Source organism: Polypterus senegalus, chromosome 4, assembly GCF_016835505.1.
Source record: "Polypterus senegalus isolate Bchr_013 chromosome 4, ASM1683550v1, whole genome shotgun sequence".
NCBI classification, from domain to species: domain Eukaryota; kingdom Metazoa; phylum Chordata; class Cladistia; order Polypteriformes; family Polypteridae; genus Polypterus; species Polypterus senegalus.
Genome location: NC_053157.1, coordinates 43,597,834 through 43,621,123, shown reverse-complemented (window position 1 = coordinate 43,621,123; position 23,290 = coordinate 43,597,834). Strand labels below are relative to the sequence as shown.

At 40.9% G+C, this 23,290-nt stretch overlaps 1 protein-coding gene across 1 annotated transcript in view; it reads left to right on the top strand.

The window, feature by feature from the left end:
• The window catches only part of gna14a (guanine nucleotide binding protein (G protein), alpha 14a), a 176,136-nt gene extending 153,214 nt beyond the window's left edge, over window positions 1–22,922 (top strand). Inside the window, exons 3-7 of the mRNA XM_039750563.1 lie at window positions 5,606–5,760; window positions 8,659–8,787; window positions 11,472–11,601; window positions 14,093–14,246; window positions 22,276–22,922. Of these exons, the coding sequence (XP_039606497.1) occupies window positions 5,606–5,760; window positions 8,659–8,787; window positions 11,472–11,601; window positions 14,093–14,246; window positions 22,276–22,466 (759 nt within the window). The 3' untranslated portion in view covers window positions 22,467–22,922. The remainder of the gene's footprint in view (window positions 1–5,605; window positions 5,761–8,658; window positions 8,788–11,471; window positions 11,602–14,092; window positions 14,247–22,275) is intronic.
• The last annotated feature ends 368 nt before the right edge of the window (window positions 22,923–23,290 follow it).

Sequence of the window (23,290 nt, the reverse complement as noted above, 5' to 3'; positions counted from 1 at the left end):
GCTGGCTTTAACTGGAATCATTTTAAAAATAGTAGAGTAAATTTGTCCGAGGGTGCTTCACAGTTGCTAGAGCTTCCTAAAAAGTTTTATTTAAATTTTTTCTGGACACATAAATGTAACAACCATTGTAGATGGAAGAGAGTGGTCCTTACCTGTGACAGCCGGACATCCAGACTCATATCTTGCTCCAACTTCCATCCATCCATCCATCCATCCATTCATTATCCGACCCGCTATATCCTAACTACAGGGTCATGGGGGTCTGCTGCAGCCAATCCCAGCCAACACAGGGCGCAAGGCAGGAAACAAACCCCGGGCAGGGTGCCAGCCCACCGCAGTTGCTCTAACTTGCCACTTCATTTCAGATGTCTGGGTGCCCGTGTCTCGTGTGTTGAGACGAGTCACTGAATTTTTGACTGCAGCACTACAGGAATGACTGAAAAGTCTTGTCCGCCATGACGGAGAATACACCCAACGTGGACACATAAACTACAAGCCTCGCAGGCTGCAAAGACAAGCGAGACACATTGCACGTTTGTTTCACCGTAACGCCACATCACGTCATAAACTGACATTGAAACTGCCGACACACGAGCCAAGACGATGTCACCAGATGGGGTAGTGCAAGACTGGAGGGGCTTGAAAGATTCTTTGAACAACAGGCTGCGATCTTAGCTGCAGTGTGTAAGAATGAGGCGGACAGAACCACAGCAGAGGATGACGTGGAGGCACTGAGGCCTAGAAGACAGTCATGGTGGTTAAGTCTGGGGAGGAGGACCCCCAACCATGCCTGTCATTGCACCTCTTGATGCGCTGCTTTGTCACAAGCACGGCACTCTTTCAGTTTGAATCGAATCAAAATCAAATCAGAATCAAACTGAATAAAAAAATCTTTGCTAAAACCCAACCTTACGAAAGGCAAAATGGACCACAAAGAATGACCCACAGAACTGACTCATACGAAGAGAAAGAATTGAAAATCAGCTGGCGGTCAGGGTCACAGTGCTGGCTTTAATGTCACATATTGTGACTGTCACTGGTCAGCCACCCACTAACATGTCATACATATTATGTTGACGTCGGTGACAGTGACGGGTCAGTTTGATCGGTTTTCATGTGAAGCGAGTGCAGGTGGCTCACTTCGGCCATGTTTGTGTTCTTAAGACTGACTGCACTTATAAATGCTGACTAGAAAACGTCCGCATATGATACGATATACCGTTCGACGTGTCCTGATGGTCAGATGCTGAGCCTATCTTTGGACTTCTGGACCTGGAAACTCCCTCATCATTGGCTCATTTCTGAACCATAGTTTGTGCGGGATATTTATGATAAAGAGTAAACCAGTGTGTGTCTCCCAACAAAAATAATCAGGAGGACTTGACGTTGTGCAGGCCACATCCACCGACCCCAGGGGTTCACCCCCTAATGGGATGTGAGGGATCAAAGTTGCTCCTTTTCACAAAACTTCAAAAAGAGGGGATTGGTAATTTGGTATGTGGCGTGTCATATTATACAATTTTGAGGTCGCTAATCATGAATATGATCAGGTTTTTGATATGTACTGGTGGTCTCAGCCCTTTAAGAGACACTCCCAGAATTTAAAAAAATTCAAACATAAGGACATATAGACTGTATCAAGGTCAGTGATTAGGAATAGGACGTTACTTCTGATCTTTTACTTCAGATCTAGGCCTGTATGGACCTCTCTGAGGGTGAAAACTGACACATTTCTGTTATAATCAGGAATATTTAGGTTTTGAACATTTTAAATTGAAGCACACATTTTAATATTTCAGATACCTAACACAGCTATTCTTGTTTATTATCTCCTTCTACCTCATAAAGTAAGCTGTTATGATTAGTTATGTTATGAATTAGGGTAATTCAGACTCCTTCTTTGATCCTGATCAGTTTGGTTTGGTGCCTCATCTCTCCAAGGCTATTATAGTTAACGAAAACTAAAATCAAAACTGAAACTATTATTAAAAAAACGTTTTCATAAACTGAAATAAAATAATTAACAAAACCGAAATGAAAAACTAAAACTAAATAAAACTATTAAAGTAGCTGGAAAGACTAACTGAAATAAAATAATAATTTACTAAAATATTTTTAGTTTTCGTTTTTGAATGAATATTCTTGCCGTTAGTCTTTAACCTTTGTAAGTTTAACTCTAAAAACAGAATTTGTGGTGACAGAGCAAGCTGAATACGGGTGTGTAAAGCGTGTGAAATAGAAAGCGATTTACGTGCCGCCTTTCTTTGCGCTTGTTGTATATTAAGACGTAATTCAAACGGCTGAAATCAGAATATGCTGGTCAACAAAACCTTTACCATATGGACAGAAAAATCACGAGTGAGTAACATTTCAGTTTATTTCTCACGTGACTGCTTTTTGTCGACAGTAATTCACCTGCCAATTCGCACAGGAGAAATCGTGTTTACTTTCTCATATACGAGGTATAGAGAAAGTATAATAGTCATGAAAACATTCAACCTCGATATTTTGATGAATCTTGACGTTATAGACCTACCAAAAATACAGTTTTTTGAAATGGTATGTGTGTGCAAGTGTGTCTCTGTGTATATAAACACGATAACTCAAAAACGCAACTAGATAGACAGCATGTGGTTGTTACACTACAATTGTAAATGTGTATTTGGGTCAAATACATCACCCGGAAGTGGTACTTTACCTGAACACATTTTTTTTTTTATTCATGCAGCTGCAGAATCCGATTTATTCAACTTTACTTTTATAATAATTGTTCAATATATTATCAATTTGATTTGATTTGTTGTTGATGGTTCCTTAACGTAAATAATATAAAAATATAATAATTGTCTTGTGGTTTACACCTCAAATATTCATCCCCATATCCAAGTATACAAGATAGTGTACGGAGACCACTCCTGGTTTTGAAAATAAAACGGCACTGATTGAGACACTGACTAGGTCATCCATCATACAAGATCAGCGTATTGTTGCTGACCAATCCCTTTTGCTTTAAAAACGTTGTTTAACAGTGAAGCGACACAAACAAAGGTAGGTAGGCGAAGAGAGTCTGCCAAGTGATGAAAAACTAAACACACAATGGGTTTTTTGTATTTATTCTATGTTTATTCATTTATCTTTTTTAGTACATATTCTCAACTCAAAATACCTGATATTGTGAAAGTATTCCATTAGCAGAATTACATTTTAAAACATTTGTCTCCCTCTTTTCATGTTTCTCTCTCTCTCTCTCTCTCTCTCTGTCAATATAGATAGTTGAAATATCATATTCTTTTTGTATTTAACATCAACCTCATTGCATACCGGGGATTTTTCCTGCCTTACATCCAAACCTGCTGTGGTGGGCTCCAGGTTTCCTGCAATCCTGCTCTGGATAAACAGGTTTAGATAATGTATATACGAGGTGTGGCAGAAAAGTAATGAGACTGATTTTTTATTTACCAAAGTTTTTCTTTTTTTCAAACATCAATGTTATCCCCTTCAAAGTAGTTCCTTTGGGCAGCTACACACCGATGGAGACGTTGTTTCCCACTGTTAGTAGCAGCGCTGGAAGTCTTCAACCGTATGGTCTTCAGCATGTCCGTTACACTCTTTTTGGATGTTTTCTAAAGTCCCGAAATGTCGTCCTTTGAGGACATTTTTCAGTTTAGGAAAAAGGAAAAAGTCACACGGACTGAGGTCAGGTGAATAAGGGGGCTGGGGAACCACAGGAATGCCTTTTGAGGTCAAAAATTCTGTTATGGAGAGGGCAGTTTTTTGGCACCATTTTGGCACAGACCTTTCGCATGTGCAAATGTTCAGTCAAAATTTGATGAATGGTAAATCTGTTTAAATTTAACTGTTCACTCAACATTCTTAATGTTAAACGACGGTCTGATCTCACAAGAGTGTTCACACGTTCGATGTTTTCATTGGTTTTCGAAGTTGAAGTCCTCCGGCCTGAACGGTGTTCATCTTCAACGTGTTTTCTGCCTTCCAAAAATGATTTGTGCCAGCGAAAAACTTGAGCTCGGGATAAAGAATGTTCCCCATAGGCTTGTTTTAACTTTTCAAACGTCACACTTGCCGTTTAATGGCACAACGTTGCTCCAAATTACACTGTTCCATTTTACGTGATGCACAACCAAAAACACAACTTCGCTAATAGCAGTCACAAAAATCACGTAGTTAACGGAAGGAGTTGAAACTCACACTGAGCTATGAGAGGGTACTGATACACGTGCTCTATCAAGGACAACAGCGCAGCGTTGCCAGATCGCTTGCAGTGTTGCCAGTCTCATTACTTTTCTGCCACACCTCGTATTGTTCTTACTCTCAGATGCTATCTGTCGTTTTATGCCTATCCGTACTCCTGTTACCTGCTGTTGCTCTGCTCATTATGGGTTTGCTGTCCTTTATGTTGGGCTATTCAAGTCTCACTGCCCCTAACCTTCACACTACATGTTTGCTGTTCTTTGTTTCCCTCAATACTGCTATGTGGGGTCTGCACACTGATTCAAGTCTAAGAGTCCTGTTCTTCCTAAGCCCCCGTGATTTTCATGAGAAAATATTTTAAAACTTATAAAATTGTTCATATTCACTATCTAGTTGTGATTGTTTGTGCTTGTTTTTATAAAAAAAAATCAAAACCAAATAGTAAACCAAGTAGTGCAGTAAGCTTCCACTAACATTAAACTCGTATCCAAATCCCTTAAGTGTACAGTTCTGCCTGATTGTGACACAAAACTAAACTCCGTAGGAGCTCCATGCCATAATTACTAAAACTAAAACTGAAACTATTATAAATAAAAATAAAATGGAAATGTCTTTGTGAAATAAAAAGTAAACTAAAACTGAAAATACATGATGAAGGAAAACTAAAACTAAACTGAATTTCCAAGTAAGGTCAGAAAAAATATAGAAATAAAAACTAATATAAAAAGGCAAAACTATAATAACCTTGCATCTCTCACAATCAGGGGCGCATTTGAGTGTAAACGGCCAAATGTAAAGTTTCAGTGGCGACATACAACACGCCATTCTTACACTCCGAGGCCAGTGGTGTCGACGCGCTACCCAGCATGACACGCTGCTTGCCATTACTGTGTCCGGAGTGCTGACTGGGGTCAAGTCCGGCACACGGGACATTTGCTTTTTAAAATAGAATCGCTGAAGTAGGCGAGCTTGTCATCATATTTTTGCTGCTTGTTTCCTATTTTCTTGACATGAGCAGCTTTACTTGTCACTTTCACTCTGTTGCCGGGATTTGAATGGTTAAGTTTTACTTGTTATTTTATAACAGCTTTACAGAACATCACAAGTAACATAATGTGGTGGAAAGCATCGGATTATTAAAAAATGGACCCTAACTAGACATTACTGGGGGGCCTGTAGGGCTGTTGCACTCTCATACAGTATTTGTTCTACAAAATGTGATGTTGGGCTCAGGTGAGACAGGAGGACATTTCTAAGTTTATGTACAGTAATACATGGAATACTGTCTAGGAGAACTCAAAACTTAATAAAACTATGTGTTGCACCTTGATAGAATTATTTGGATTTGAATTTTCATGCTGAACACTGAAATAATTTTTCTACCATACTTTAGAAAAATGCACAAAGAATTAGCAGCATAGAAGTGGACCAAGTTACGACATTAGGCAGCAGTGATGCAGAAGCCATCAAAGTGCTATGGAATGACCCGGGGATTCAAGAATGCTACGACAGACGAAGGGAATACCAGCTGTCAGACTCTGCTAAATAGTAAGTGGATGGCATCCTGGCACCTGTCTGTCTGTTATAAAGCACCTGTCATATCTATCTGTCTATTATATAGCGCCTTACATATCTATCTATCTATCTATTATATAGCACCTTACATATCTATCTGTCTATCTATTATATAGCGCCTTACATATCTATCTATCTGTCTATCTATTATATAGTGCCTTACATATCTATCTGTCTATTATATAGCGCCTTACACATCTATCTGTCTTATATAGCACCTTACATATCTATCTGTCTATCTATTATATAGTGCCTTACATATCTATCTGTCTATTATATAGCACCTTACACATCTATCTATCTATCTATTATATAGCAACTTACATATCTATCTATCTATCTGTCTATTATATAGCACCTTACATATCTATCTTTTATATAGTGCCTTACATATCTATCTATCTGTCTATCTATTATATAGCACCTTACACATCTATCTATCTATCTGTCTATCTATTATATAGCGCCTTACACATCTATCTATCTATCTATCTATCTATTATATAGCACCTTACATATCTATCTATCTATCTGTCTATTATATAGTGCCTTACATATCTATCTGTCTATCTATTATATAGTGCCTTACATATTTATCTGTCTATTATATAGCGCCTTACACATCCATCTATCTGTCTATTATATAGCGCCTTACATATCTATCTGTCTATCTATAATATAGCGCCTTACACATCTATCTATCTATCTATTATATTGTGCCTTACATATCTATCGATCTGTCTGTTGAACTTGTCATTTGCAGTTTTTTTGAGATGGACATTCCTGTACATTACCACACACTTTCATTGGTTCAGAGGTTGCAAACTGATGTGCTCTGTTAGATACGAGCTGCTATATTATAAGCAGAATGAGTGAGCAGAGTAAAGGCTGAGGTGGTGCTGTGAGTTGAGGCACAACATAAAAGTGACACTGTTATTGTATTTATCCTTTAGCTATCTATTGTCACAAAATGTATGTTTCCTGGCTGCAAAGTAATAATGAAATTTGATTACAATTAGAGGCCATTAACTGAAGATAATTACTGGTATAGTTCTTCTTTGATTTTTTTTCAATTGGTCACCCTTCTTTTTCAAAGTAAAATATGCATTAGAATGTACAGGCAGTTGTCAGCTTACGACCACATTCGGTTAAAAAAGGCGGGTCAAAAATCAATCTGGACGTAAGACAGATTCAAACCTGAACCTATGTATTATTATATTATGTATTATAGTATTGTATAATAAACCCCTTAAAGTCATATTGTTTGTTTTATATCCTTTTTATTTAACATTCTTAACACATTTTGTAGATTTTCTATCTGTTTTTGTAAATGATTTTATTATTTTGTTTTATTATTACTGTAACCTTTAACAGCTTTCTTTGGCTGTGTTGTGTAACGTCACCCAGAGTTCATTGTGTTAACGGTGATGTTAGGAGTTGTACCGGCAGAGTCTGAGCACTCGTATGTTTTCAGCCTGTTAATAATAACCCTGAACAGATAAAGGAGTTCAGTGTGGTTTACTGACCCCTTCATGGCAGTTCGCACAAAGCGGCACATCGCGAGTCACAACACAGAAGATTCGGAGGTTAACGTGATTCAAAGCGCGCGTGGTGAACGCCAGTTACAATGGGATAACTTCGTGTCACATGCGATCGCATTCGCTTTCTATCCTCCCTCTTACTGCCTGATCACCTTCTTTTTCCTGTAATTTTAAGACAAATAGAACTGAACGAAGTCGAAAGTGCAGCAGGTAATAAACTGAGATCGAGATGCAAGAGTCACGGCCTGTGGAGCTGGCGTTATTTGCCTGTGAGATGCGTCGGTCGTAAGTCAACGACTACCTGTATTAAGATTTTTTTTGGTACTTGTATTTTTAAATATTTTACACCATTCACCAAATCCTTCTCACTGGAGGTTATATGTGATTTCAGTTTTTTTTCAGTTCCAGAGCCTTTGAGTGGCAGATCCTTTAGTTATTTAAAAGACGCACCTTTAAAAAACGTTTCCAGTGATGGTGTCATAATAAAAAGTGCGTCTGCTAGAGTGACGCGAGCTTGCAGGTGATTCTCCGCTTGTGCTGCAGTGCCCTCGCATTCACAGCTAGGGGAAGTGCAGTCACTCTTTGCTATTTTAGTCCCCTACTTTATAAAAGGGACCCTGGCATTCACAGTTAAATACTTCTGGGGTTGGCTTCACCCGCCCGCTCCTCAACACCATTTACACCACTTTTATGGAACAGGAGGATGGCAAAGATGCTACTGGAAAGCAAAGTTGTGTTTTTTTATCCTGATGGCACAACCGATTTTACCGCTCAGGTAGTTTCTGCCAATAGGCAACCCAGATATCGTTTAGTTGATGCAAGTCGTAACGAGTGTTGTCCCGTACTGGCATTTACTGAAGCTGCTTGATTCACAGACACAGCAGACATTCCAAGCTCTCTTCCTACTTCGACATTGACGGGTGAGAATGAACATGTTGGGCATTTCAACGAGGGCCGCTGCATGTGTAGACAACACTCAAATTGTGATTATTACTGTTATTAAATTAAAAAATGTAAAATAAGTAACTGCTTTGATCATGGACAATGTTCATTTAAAATGATTTCTTAAATTTGGCGTCAAGATAAATTTGATCATCTTGCTCAAAATCATATCGATATAAACATAAGATGCTGTCCCCAATTTCAGTCATTTTCATTACCCTTTATATAATGTGGGCACAATGGCGGCCTAAGTGACGTACTTCATGCTGAGATGCTCCTTCATGGGTGTCGCTTACGCAGACTCAGGACAGCTGGAGCCGAGCTCTTTGATTTGGGTATCGCTGAGCTCCTCTTGTCATGTAGCTGACTCATTTTCTTTGTCTTTCAGTTACCTTGTAGACATCGACCGGATTGCTTCTCCATCATATGTGCCTAACCAGCAGGATGTGCTTCGAGTCCGTGTGCCCACAACAGGAATCATAGAATACCCGTTCAATTTAGAAAATGTCATCTTCAGGTAAGAATGTGTTTGAAAATGAAAAAACAGTCCACAAAGAAACTAACTGAAAACTCAAGGAGTGACAGCGTTAGACGTGGGTGTGTAGAAAGTACAAGAGAGTGGATGAATCAAAAAGAGGTGGAGAGCCGCCAGTGGACGCTCAGTCGTACGGCACGTTCTCGTGTGAGTGAGTTGTAAAAGTTCAGTGCAGAATGAGACGTGTCCTTCTACAAGACTCAGGGACCAGTGGATCAGCCGTCCACTCCTGGGTCAGCGGCATTGAAAGTAAGGAAGAGGAATGCAAACACATTGATGCTCCTGTACGTGAGACACCAGCCTTCTGCTGCGCCTTTTATGTGACCCCATTAAGGAAGACGAGTGCTCAGACCTGTGAGGAGGGGCAGCAAACTGGTCAGTTTTGAAAGGGCAGATACAGTCCATCTGGAAAGTATTCACAGCGCATCTCTGTCTCCACATTTTGTTATGTTACAGCCTTATTCCAAAATGAATTAAATTCATTTTTTTCCTCAGAATTCTACACACAACACCCCATAATGACAACATGAAAAAAGTTTATTTGAGGTTTTTGCAAATTTATTAAAAATAAAAAAATTGAGAAATCACATGTACATAAGTATTCACAGCCTTTGCCATGAAGCTCAAAATTGAGCTCAGGTGCATCCTGTTTCCCCTGATCATCCTTGAGATGTTTCTGCAGCTTAATTGGAGTCCACCTGTGGTAAATTCAGTTGATTGGACATGATTTGGAAAGGCACACACCTGTCTATATAAGGTCCCACAGTTGACAGTTCATGTCAGAGCACAAACCAAGCATGAAGTCAAAGGAATTGTCTGTAGACCTCAGAGACAGGATTGTCTCGAGGCACAAATCTGGGGAAGGTTACAGAAAAATTTCTGCTGCTTTGAAGGTCCCAATGAGCACAGTGGCCTCCATCATCCGTAAGTGGAAGAAGTTCAAAACCACCAGGACTCTTCCTAGAGCTGGCCAGCCATCTAAACTGTGCGATTGGTGGAGAAGGGCCTTAGTCAGGGAGGTGACCAAGAACCTGATGGTCACTCTGTCAGAGCTCCAGAGGTCCTCTGTGGAGAGAGGTGAACCTTCCAGAAGGACAACCATCTCTGCAGCAATCCACCAATCAGGCCTGTATGATAGTGGCCAGACGGAAGCGGCTCCTTAGTAAAAGGCACATGGCAGCCCACCTGGAGTTTACCAAAAGGCACCTGAAGGTCTCTCAGACCATGAGAAACAAAATTCTCTGGTCTGATGAGACAAAGATTGAACTCTTTGGTGTGAATGCCAGGCGTCATGTTTGGAGGAAACAAGGCACCGCTCATCATCAGGCCAATACCATCCCTACAGTGAAGCATGGTGGTGGCATCATCATGCTGTGGAGATGTTTTTCAGCGGCAGGGACTGAGAAACTAGTCAGGATAAAGGGAAAGATGACTGCAGAAATGTACAGAGACATCCTGGATGAAAACCTGCTCCAGAGCGCTCTTGACCTCAGACTGGGGCGACGGTTCATCTTTCAGCAGGACAACTACCCTAAGCACAAAGCCAAGATATCAAAGGAGTGGCTTCAGGACAACTCTGTGAATGTCCTTGAGTGGCCCAGCCAGAGCCCAGACTTGAATCCAATTGAACATCTCTAGAGAGATCTTAAAATGGCTGTGCACCGACGCTTCCCATCCAACCAGATGGAGCTTGAGAGGTGCTGCAAAGAGGAATGGGCGAAACTGGCCAAGGATAGGTGTGCCAAGCTTGTGGCATCATATTCAAAAAGACTTGAGGCTGTAATTGCTGCCAAAGGTGCATCGACAAAGTGTTGAGCAAAGGCTGTGAATACTTATGTACATGTGATTTCTCAGTTTTTTTATTTTTAATAAATTTGCAAAAACCTCAAGTAAACTTTTTCCATGTTGTCATTATGGGGTGTTGTGTGTAGAATTCTGAGGAAAAAAATGAATTTAATCCATTTTGGAATAAGGCTGTAACATAACAAAATGTGGAGACAGTGATGCGCTGTGAATACTTTCTGGATGGACTGTAAATACGTAAAAATAAATGAAGAATGCTGATTGCCGGAAAGATTTCTCAGCCACTCCATGGTGGAAATGGTCTTCTGCTGGGGGCCGACAGCTATCAGACAAGGTAATCTAGAGGACGAACGTCGATCATGAATGTGCTTTTTCTTCATTTTCTTCATGTATGGAGGTTGAGTATGTTTAATTATGTTGGGGTCACTTCTATGGCAAACATCTCAAACATTTTGGCTAACACATCAACACAAGTGTTTCAAGAAGCGCTACGGGGGCTCCTTCATACCAGCAGCGATACGTCTGCATAATGCCTCACTGGCACTGAGACAGCCAAGCCAGGAGTTCTACTTTCATTTTAGCCATTCTGATGTGTATTCAGACCATAGTATGCGTGTGTGTGTTTATTTATTTATTTAATCTGTTTTTGTATTTATTTATTTATTTAAAGAGTTTCTGTAAAAGCCACAAATCAATCACAAATCAAGCTCTGTCTAACTATCATAAGAATCTGAACATGTGCTCTAGCTTTTTTAATAAATGAATTCAACTCCACACTCATGGGCAGCACTTTAAGAGGCCCTGAGCTTGTCAGGCATTCATTCCCAGGTTGCCATTGTCATCTTTTTTTTTTTCTGTTGCAGAATGGTAGACGTGGGTGGACAGCGCTCGGAACGGAGGAAGTGGATACACTGTTTTGAAAATGTTACTTCCATCATCTTCCTTGTTGCGCTAAGTGAATACGACCAGATCCTGGCCGAGTGTGACAATGAGGTGAGAGCTTGTTGGGTTTGGTGCAGTCGTGACCTCGAAGGAGGCACTCACTTCAAACCACATCAGCCGAGTCCGTCAAGGAAGGAAGGCCCAGATGATTAAATGAACTTGGGCAGAATTTTCAATAAAGTTACATTTCTAGCTGTAATTGTTGTATTAATAAGAGTGCAATGAAATTCTTGCTCGCATTTCCAACCATCACACAACACACCGGCACTCCCTGGCACCCTGATGAACAGGAACATATTAAAATAAAGAACTTCATACAAGTCAAACTGGAAAGTTGCAAGAAGGTTTGACTGCAAACCACGCAGTCCAAGGAAGGCGTCCCTCATCCATGTATTTACATCACGGGTCAAAAATTTCCAAACACTTCAGTTTTTCTTCAGATTTAAGAAGTTGAAATGCAATGAATGGCCTAAAATGGTGAAAAGGTAAGAAGTAAACTGTGAGAGGTTTAAATGTAAAGTTTAGGTTAGCAAAAACTGAAAAAAGGAAATTTCAGAATATTACAAGTGGGCCTTCTTCAAGGTTACAGCCTATAGATGTTCTGCAGCAATTAAAATAAATTCAGCCTAATAATTAAGCAAGTTGAGGTAAACAGTTTGCACAGGTGTCCCGACTTCTGTTGATTACTTAAAAGCCCTCAGTCTGTCTTAACGCAGAGATGAAGCAGACTGTGACTACACCCTCCAAAGTACTACTTGGACAATATTACACAATAGAAAGTTGTAAATTCTAGCAATAATGGCAAGAAAATGGCAATTAAGAAATGAAATGAGACAGAGCTTTATTAACCTTGGATCTGTAGGCCTTTAGAGAACCCGCAGTGTCCGCGAGTCCAGTGGTGTGCTGCACAATCCAAAGGCAATTGGAAACTGGAAGAAACTCTGAAAGGAAGAGATCAGGCAGACCAAAGTCACAAGCCAATCAGAAGACGAGCTCCTGAGGGTCACCAGCTAACGTGATTGGCGCTTCAGGCACAGCTTTAGCTCAGATTCTTCTATGAAGAGGACACTGTATCCAGTCTGCAGTAGTCCACAGCCGGGATTTCAAGACCCTATTTTGTCCTTTAAGGAATGGCTTTCTTACCGCCACTCATCCTGTCAAACCCACAGCACAAAGTCGATTTGTGTACAGATATTCACCACTCTCGAACAGTTTGTCACATTTGATGATCTTTCCAGCAATTTTCAGTTGTAGCCTTCATTTACATAATCTTAGTGAGAAGGAGGTAATTGGCGTCACGCTCCTGTGAGATCAGTCCTGTAATGTGACGTACCCAACGATTCGCTTCAAGTAGTCCTTGACTCACCTCAACAAAATCGAACTCTATGACTTTGTCTTTAGTCGTAGTGGTGGGCTCTGTGTGTACGAGAGCTGACAACCAATGAATGCTCATCTTGAAGAACAGTTCATAGAGTGCAGCGACGAGGATTAAGGAACATGGGTGTTTTGGACCTCACAAACAGAAGAGAAGCTGGTCTGTCTGATGTCTCGTGTTACTGTATATGTACCAGAATGGAAAATGAAAAAAAATGAGCAGAGACCGCATCTGAACTCGCTGCACACCGATACAAGTGCAGCTTCTCTGTCACTCACGCATCGTGATGCTGTCAAGCGAGCACAGCACACATCTTTCTGTTTGTATCAACTTGCCAATCAGGTTGAACCCCACAGCACTCTGGGTAGTTTCTTAAAGGGGTTAGGGTTACTTATCACCCACAATTTACATGCAAGTCCTAACACAAACACACCCCCTTTAAGATATAAACACGCCGAGAGAAGATCACGTTTTCTTGTTTTCTGTTGTATACACGTTTTGTGTTTTATCAAGTTTTCCAGTCTTTTTTTAGCAGACAAGTAAAACGATTTTCTCAAAATCCATACCAGAGGGAGAATTTCATCTGGTGCAGCAGATCAGCTGCTGTTTTGCCCACCACTAACCTAAATAACTTTTTTTTTTTTGCTACAATTAACGTGACTGAAGTGGAAACCGAACAGTAAGTGCACCTTCACTTGACGTGGTGAGGTTTTACTGTTTTAATACATTTATCATTTATTCACTTTTGGATTGGGTTATGTCCACAGTCATTGCATTTCGACACTTCAGGGCTTGTCTTGTGCCACTGTAGGTAAAACAGGAAACTTCAGCAACATTAGAAAGTCATCCATTTTTATTTAACTGCAACAATTCAGAAAATACTCTTGCTGTGTTTCCATTTAATGAACTCTCCTCACAATTTGCAAAGTCGTAATGCTTCCTTGGGCTGTGACAATGGGGATGCTGCTGGATAACCAGAAAACCTCCCAGAGGCCAGCCATGGCCGTCTTTAGGGTGCTGACAGCTTACCCTTTGGTTTCATTGGTAAATTGGAGGGCAGTAGTTCAAAAAAGACGATCAAGTCAAATGAAATAAGAGAGAACAACAAACAATGACGTGCAAGTCTTCAGTGACAATTTCATGTTGCTTTTTTTTTTTTATAACTAGAATCGAATGGAGGAGAGCAAAGCACTTTTCAAAACAATCATCACGTACCCCTGGTTCCAGATGTCATCAGTTATTTTGTTCCTTAACAAGACGGACATTTTGGAAGAGAAAATCAAGTATTCCCATTTAGCGGACTACTTCCCCGACTTCATGGGTAAGTGTTGTGCATTTGGTGTCCCACCTTCAGAGTGAATGCCATTGAATGTCTGCAGGCCACCTTTTTGATTTTCTTTTTTTTTAATCATTTTTAAAGACCAATTAGGCTTCGATGTTTTCCACAAGTTTATATGTAATTAAAGAAATATGACATCCCTTTAAAAGGATAATCCACCCACAAATGATATTTTTTATATGTTATTCAACTTTTATTATTTGTAGTGATGACTGAGAAAAATGTTAATGTCATATTTTCACGGACAGGAGACAGAATGAACGTTCTGCTAGCACACAACCTCCCAAATTCTGCAGTTTAGATGTCTTCTTCTCAAATAACTCATGAACAAGCAGAATTGCTGTTGACTCTCTCTCATTGAGTTCCTCGGCTGCACGTCAGGTAGACGACATCCTCCAAGGTTAGAAGGTGAGCAAAATCACCAGACGTTGGTGGCAGATGAGCAGCAGGAAGTCTCAGTGCCGTTAGGAGGTCGGCCATTGGCTGGGACACAGAAGGGCAACGAGAAGACCATCCATTTTCAAGAGTAGCTGCATAAAGTTGAAGAGTTCTTACAAAAATTGGAAGAAATAACTAAATGCACAACAACCAAGAAAAGAGCTGCATAAAAGACGAACCTCAGCAAACAAGACTCAATACGTATAACCAAAAATCTTAATCCTTAAAATAGTAGCCAATAGTCCCAGCAAATCCAAAGGAGCAATAAAGACAAGGAGAACTCGGCAAACCCCCAACTCATTCAGTGAACGGCGAGGGGCTGCCATTTCCCATCAGCCTTTACGTAACGGTGCGTCTTTGGGAAGGAACACACAAAATAGAAGGAACATCAGAAAACAAATCAAAGCACATAGAAACAATATTAAACACAACCAATATAAAAAATACATAATTAGATACATAATAAACCAAAATAAAAATATTGTAATAAATAACAAGACAAAAAAACGACATTTAAACAGAAGGCGGGGGAGTTACCTCGGTTAACACGTAACACCAGCCTTCTTCAGCCTGTTGGGTATTCGGGCCTATAGAGCCTTTTCTGCGCATTTGTTGGACTGCCATCATGTCAACGGGCTCTCTAAGTTAGACATGTTGTGAGAAGTCATTTGCTTCATTTTCCTGACCTTTCCTAACCACCAGCTTCGATTGCTACAGTAATTCTGGTTGGTTCTGATGAAGATACGGTTAGAACTTCTAGGTTTTGACAACAAATCGAGGAATTTATCCTCAGATGTCCACCTGAAGACGCTGAAAAAAAGATCTTTCTTTACAAATTTCAGATAAGGAATGGAGCTCAGCGATTCACCTTCAGTTTGTGCTATAATTATTAAATAATTCAGCTAAAAAAAATGGAGTTCATGCACACATATCTAGGACAGGGTCTGCATGATGAATGTTGTCCATACGGATCAAGCCCATTTGTTATGCGAGTGCTCTCTGCTCAGACCATTTTGGACTAACGTGTTTTGTAAGTCTTTCAGATGGCCTGGTATTTAAGATCACCCCAAGTCCCATGACATGAACATTTGGAGTAACACCAGATGGGATCACATTCTGTAAAAATGTCACTCGTGGTACCCAACAATACTCAGCTGTCACAAGACTCACTGTCTAACTCCGTGAAGACACCAGTGCTGCTATAAAAGAGCTTGGCTTCTCTTCACTGTCGTTGGAATGGATCTGAGGACACGCTGGGCCTCCTCCTAATGTCCGCGTACGGCTCACGGATGACACTTTAGATTTCACAAATTTGAATCTCGCCCATATATTCCCAAGCACCATACTCTTACATTTAAGCCCAGGTTCCTCCCCCGGCTTATGCTTAAATTTCTTTTTTTTTTGTTGTTGGTTTAATTTGTGATTTGTCTAATTGTGTATGCCCGATTCATTTTATTTAGCTGTTATTAGGTTTCTATGTGCAGAGTCTGGATTTCTCTCTGTCTCGCTCTCTCGTGTTCTGTGGCTAGATTCCCCAAGGGGCGGGGCCACCCATACCTCACCACTAAGGAACCGCCCCCAGCCTATAAAGGCAGGCTGTTAAAGTGACCTCATTTTCCAGAAGTCTTGATGAGTGCGGATTACATTTTGGGCACATTATTTTGCCTTTTTGAAATGTTTTAATATTTTGTTATTTTTTTCTTCATTTCTGCTAATAAAATATTTCTTAAGTAAAGATTCTTTTATTTGCCATTTACTGCACAAGCCAGGGGTTGATGGTAATCCTCTTCTTCTTGGAACATTTGAAATATTTTTTGTAGCTTACTTTTGTACTTTTGAATTCAAAGCCCAAATTGTCTTTGGCTGAAGCCGGCCAGTGAAGTTGGTGCCTAACGCTGCTCTGGTGTGTACCTAATCTGGGCAGGCCTTCTAGGATTCTGGCCTGCATTTTGGAGGCCTCACACCATCGCTAATTTTGTGTGCTGTGAATCACACGCTGGAGGGACTATGTCTCCCGGCTGGCCTGGGAATGCCTTGGGATTCTCCCGGGAGAGCGAGAAGAAGTGGCCGGAGAGCGGAAAGTCTGGGCCTCTCTGCTCAAGCTGCTGCCCCCGCAACCTGACCTTGGATAAGCGGAAGAGGATGGATGGATGGTGAATCACAACATGTATGGGATAAAACTGCACAACATGTGGAGACGAATGAGGTGAATGTGTAGAAAGTAATAAAAAAAACACAACAAACGCCACTTTGGACAGCCTGCATACAAAACACAGATGTGTGAGTTTTTAATCGTATCACTTCGTTCATTCATTTTGGTAAAGCATTTTGGCACGTAAACACATGTGCCATTTCCTCCACCTTAATTTCTTGGTAAATTTGAAATATTTCTGGAATTTATGTACTGTCACTAGGTTTTATATCTGAATAAACGCATGTTACTTGGTCAAGAGCAAAAGTTAAAGTGAAAAGGCTTGATACAGAAAAGCAAGGGAACTAAAATCCAATGAACACACAGAGTGTTTACTCCAAATATTGGGGAAAAGGGAGAATTTTCTGCTTAAATATGTGATTTCATTCAGTAAGGAGTTACAGCAGGGAAAATAAATATTGAACGTGCCAAAGTGTTTGTCAGTAAATATATTTCTAATGGGGCTATTGACATGAACTTTTCACCAGATGTCCGTAACATCAGTATGTTTTGCAACAATAAGGTTGCGAAGGTCTTGAGAGAGCTCTTTGCTTTCACCCATCGTGAGATGCTTCTTGTATGACACCTTGGTAATGAGAAACCTTTTTATAGGCCATCAATTAGGACTAAACCAGCTGGTATTAATTTGCACTGATGGGGGCATGATTGCTTTCTAAATACTGACAGATTTCTGGATTTCCATGCCTTTTTGCACCTACTTTTCTTCATGTATTCAATACTTATTCCCTGTGTCATTCCATTTTATTACACAGAACGTGATTTATGGACTTATTTGTTTTGATTTCTTTCTACGTGTGGATTACAGGGAGTCCCCAGGTTATGGACGTCCGACCTACGACTTACGAACGGGGCCGCAGCTGCGACACGTGCGCCTCAGTAACTGCTGCTCCATCATCTTCGGCCTGGGGACGTTGCAAGCGGTGGCTGGACGGGGGGCGATTTCGCTGCTCGCGCAGTGTAGTGTCCTTCGGGCGGCTCCCGGTGGCAAGCAGTTTCACTGCCTGCCCACCACACACGGCTGCCCAGTTTGTTCTCGGCGGGCGGCTGGTAATGCTGCAGGCGGTGACCCGGTTGTGGGTGAACGGGGCAGCAGGGGGTAGCTTTGTAGTGTGCCTCGGGTGGTGGTGGTGGGCGATTCACTACCCGCCTTTGGCCGCACCGTGTTTGTTCTTGGTGGGCAGACGCTGCAGGCAGCATACTGTAGTGAAGGGGACTGTGAGGTGGGCTGGTGCTGAACTGCCCGTCGATGCCCCCATTCATTCTCAATAGCAAGCCTGCTTTTTCTGGTTGTCTCTCATTCAGTACATCAGACGTGTTGACGACGGGTGCCTTCCTGTTGTGATAGCGTGGACAGTGCTGTACAGAAGAGCTCATCTTAATCTTTTGTCTTCACCCTTCACGTGTCTGTGAAACACAAATCTGATGCAAGTGCTGGTGATACAATAAAGAAGAGAAAAACCATCACCATTGAAAATAAAATAGAAATAATAAAAAGGTCAGAAAGAGGTGAAACACCATCATTCACTGGCAGAGCGCTTGATTACAGTCGATCAACAATAGCATTTATTACATTTACGTACCTGTTCCGACTTACGTACAAATTCAATTTAAGTACAAAACTACAGTCCCTATCTCATACGTAACCCGGGGACTGCCTGTACTTGGTTTGTTACCAATGTTTGGTGAAAATTTCATGTCAGTAGCCCCATTAGAAATATATTTGCTGAGAAAAACGTTGACATGATCAATACTTATTTTCCCCGCTGTATATGAGCATATGTACAGTATATACAACAAGCATTTTAGCATACAAATTCCATGTTCAGTAGATGTAAAAGCATGTAAGTGCCCATTTGTTTATCCATTTTGTCATCCTTAAAACGTTGTGCACCCGTCCAGTAGGCGATGCCCTGAGCCCGCAGCCAATGGACACCAACCACTTTTGGGACGTCTTGTAGTTCATGAACTGGGGTGGACTCGGACAAGAGAGGAGGCAACAACAATGTTCTGGGGCAAAAGTGAAGAAGTGCATGTTTGTTAAAAAGCAAAAGTGTCACTGTGAAAATCAAAAAAATCTTCAATAAATAAATCCATAAAAACAGGGCAGTGGGTGGAAAATCCCGTAAATGCCATATTTAAAATCACAATCAGCCATCACATAGTTCCTTATGCCAGGGAACCCCTCGGCTCACTGCAGTCTCTCCGAGTTCATTCAGCAGATGTGAGCCACCAAACCAGACCTCCATCAGTTTTGGTGACCTGAGATATCAACCTTGCCGAGACCATCGCCTTTCTTTATTTTCAGATATTGTGTGATGGGCACAGGCGAGCTCGTCATGTGGTGGCTTGTTTTGTGTCTCATCATTGTTTGGCTGCTAATTAAGTAAAAAGAGACAACTATGGGGTCTGCGTCAAGTTAATTAAAACTAAAGCAAAAGAAGTTAACTAGCAGCAAAAACTGGTCACTAAAGAAGATGGTTAGAATGAAAACCTGCGGCCCTCCAGGACTGGAGTTTGACCCCCGTGGCTTAGACGTTTATTCAGAAGGTCGAGGTTGTGATGCCCTGTCTGTGCTTTCCTGGTGTCGTTTGGCAGATTTGTTGATTCGGGTGTTTTGAGTACTGAAATCCGCATCTCCTGTGGCTCTTTGTTATCCGCTCTCTTAACTACAGCCCTCTTGATAAAGTGTGATACGCTTAATTCAAATGCAATTCTTTCAAGCACACATCGACTTCTACATTACCAAGGGCGGACACAGCGCCTGCGACAATGTATCGTTCACGTTTACCATTTATCCATTGATGCCGTTGAATGCCACTGTAGTGCATATAATCTGATGCTACAGAAAGGTTTTTGTTTATTTTTAAGATGTACAGTGCGCTCTCTGCACACGTGACACACATTTATAGGTCTGTCTATTGGGAGACTTTGACTGTAGACGGTTCATCATAAACATCGTCTGCAGGGGCAGGTAAACGTCAGCACTGCCTTCATGAAGCGTTGGTTTGATTTAGAAATGTGACACTCAGCGAGCCATCTGATTGTTCCCACCCAACGTTAAGAAAAACTCACTCATGGTTGTCTCAAGACATAGACATTATACATCTGGCCTCGGCGAGGACAGACAGAAAGATAGAGATACTTTATTAATAAAATTTATTATAAATTCACATAATCCAGCAGCAGCATACTGATAAAGAACAATATTAAATTAAAGACTGATAAAAGCGCAGTGCAAGTTAAAACATGCAGGGTGGAGAGTGTGAGGCAGGTAAAACAGACAATAACTTTGAATAATGTTAACGTTTACCCCCCGGGTGGAACTGAAGAGTCACATAGTGTGGGGGAGGAACGATCTCCTCAGTCTGTCCCTGAAGCTACTCCTCTGTCTGGAGATGATCCTGTTCAGTGGATGCAGTGGATTCTCCATGATTGACAGGAGCCTGCTCAGCACCCGTCACTCTGCCATGGATGTCAAACTGTCCAGCTCCGTGCCTACAATAGAGCCTGCCTTCCTCAATAGCTGTGAGGCGTGAGGTGTCCTTCTTCTTTTGCTGCCTCCCCAGTGCACCACTGCATAGAAGGCGGCGCACCAACCGTCTGGTAGAACATCTGCAGCATCTTATTGCAGATGTTGAAAGATGCCAGCTTTCTAGGGATGTATAGTGGGCTCTGTCCTTTCTTACACAGAGTATCAGTATTGGCAGTCCAGTCCAATTTATCATCTATGGAGGAATATTTCGGACAAAATGAAATAAATAAATGCGTAAATAAATAAAAGTACTGTGAAATGTGAGCATAAATAAATAAATGTGTCATGAAATGAGAGCATAAATAAATAAATGTGTCACGAAATATGTTTTTCGTTGCTTATTTATTTATTTCAGTTTGTCCGTAACATTCCTGCAAACCGTCATGAAATACGGCTTGAAATAAAACTGCCACTTTCACTCATCAAAGTTGAGAGGGTGGGCTCTAACACGCCCTCTAGTTACTGATTGGTGAATCGATAGCACAAGAATTAATTAGAAAAATGCTTACTACTGCCGATGAAATGGATTCTGCCGAAGATATTACGTATTTCAGAGAGAGAACTGAAGATTTATCGGAAGAAATTACAATGTTGGCGGCCCTTTTAGACTCCGATATAGATGAAACTGTTTTTGAAATTATCGAAGAACAGGTGGAACAGACTCTACTACACTCCAGTTCAGGTGACTCAGTTTCCTGCTCTGGACGTCCATCCTTTGACATTCCAGCTGAGTCAATAGAACACCTTCTGTTATGCGGTTTAAAAGTACAACAGATTGCAGATCTGTATGATGTATCAGAGAAGACGATCACAAGACGAATGAGCCAGTTTGATATACGGTAAGCTGCAACGGCTGTATTAGTTTAGGTACTTTGACATGGAATGCCCAAAGCAGCTCCAACTAATATTTTGAACTGAACAACTTTACCACTGATCAGAGCTGTAGAGTTGTTTGAAAAGTAGCTGCTAATATGCAACTGACTTTCTACTCGTAAAACAAGGGTCAAATACTCAGTTCTAAAAGGGCCGCCAACATTGTAATTTCTTCCGATAAATCTTCAATTCTCTCTGAAATAATGTAATATCTTCGCAGAATCCATTTAATCGCAGTAGTACGATTTTTCTAATTAATTCTTGTGCTATCGATTCACCAATCAGTAACTAGATGGCGTGTTAGAGCCCACCCTCTCAACTTTGACGAATGAAAGTGACAGTTTTATTTCAAGCCGTATTTCATGACGGTTTGCAGGAATGTTACGGACAAAATGAAATAAATAAATAAGCAACGAAAAACATATTTCGTGACACATTTATTTATTTATGCTCTCATTTCATGACATATTTATTTATTAAGGCTGTCATTTCATGACACATTTATTTATTTATGCTCACATTTCACAGTACTTTTATTTATTTACGCATTTATTTATTTATTTATTTCATTTTGTCCAAAATATTCCTCCATAATCATCCAGCTGCACCCTCTGCACACAGTCACCTCTGATGATCATGGGGTCCATGAGCGGCCTGGGCCTCCTAAAATCCACCACCAGTTCCTTGGTCTTGCTGGTGTTCAGGTGTAAGTGGTTTGAGTCGCGCCATTTAACAAAGTCCTTGATTAGGTTCCTATACTCTCCTCCTGCCCACTCCTGATGCAGCCCACGATAGCAGTGTCGTCAGCGAACTTTTGCACGTGGCAGGACTCCGAGTTGTATTGGAAGTATGTGTGACTGTGGCCAGGATGTGTGAGCAACAAAGAGACAGGGAAAATGGTGGGAGGTTTTCTGAGTCCCCATTGATTTGTTTTCTTTTCTCCTTCCAAATTTCAGGACCAAAGGAGGACTCCAAAGCTGCCAAAGAGTTTATTTTAAGAATGTACCAGGATCAGAACCCAGACAAGGAGAAGGTCATCTACTCGCACTTCACATGTGCCACAGACACAGAGAATATCCGTTTTGTCTTTGCGGCTGTCAAGGACACGATTCTGCAGCTGAACCTCAAGGAGTTCAACCTCGTATAGGAGGCCCCCGCACAGGCCTTGGGACGGTTCACTCAGAGGCCCCTGCACAGCGGCTGGAGCAGAGGGGCAAAGCAAATGGTAGCTGAGCGACTCTGTAGAGCCTCTCCTGTATCTGCCTGCGGTGCTCCGAAGAGTCTTGACTTTTCCCTTTTTTTAGCACAAGAAAGGGGTGAGGATTTTCTGCGAAGCAGCTTATCAGGGTCTTTGTGTGGGGCTTATTAAGTTTACTGATCTTTTAGTTCACTCAGTTTATGACTCCAAATTTAGTTTAGCTAACCTTTTTAAAAGATTGTTTTATGGTATACTAAGCCAAATGTTCTTTTTTTTAAACTAATGATAATTTGGAATGCAATCTGAAGACTTTTTGGGGGTCCTATCGTCAAGGATTCCAATGTTTTACTATTTAAAAATGATTTATGGGTAAACACTTTTGGTAGTATATATATATATAGATATATATATATAGATATATATACAGTATATATGTGTATGTGTGTATGGTATATATTTATATATATATATATATATGTATATACGTGTGCCCGTGTGTGTATGGGTGTGCGTGCGACACACACACACATTCATACAGTATATATATATAACGTACAAAATAAATAACCTCAATTTCTTACCACGGGTGAAGTGCCATTAGTGGTTATTTGGGTTTTCTTTCTACTGGCGACTTTTTTAAATACTTGATAAATTAGAAACATTTTTCACAATGGTTATTTGAAGGAGAAAAAAAAAGTACAATAATAATGCAAAAAAGTCAAATACCAAACACACTGGTTTAAACAAAGCAACGGCTATGGGAATGGAGGAGG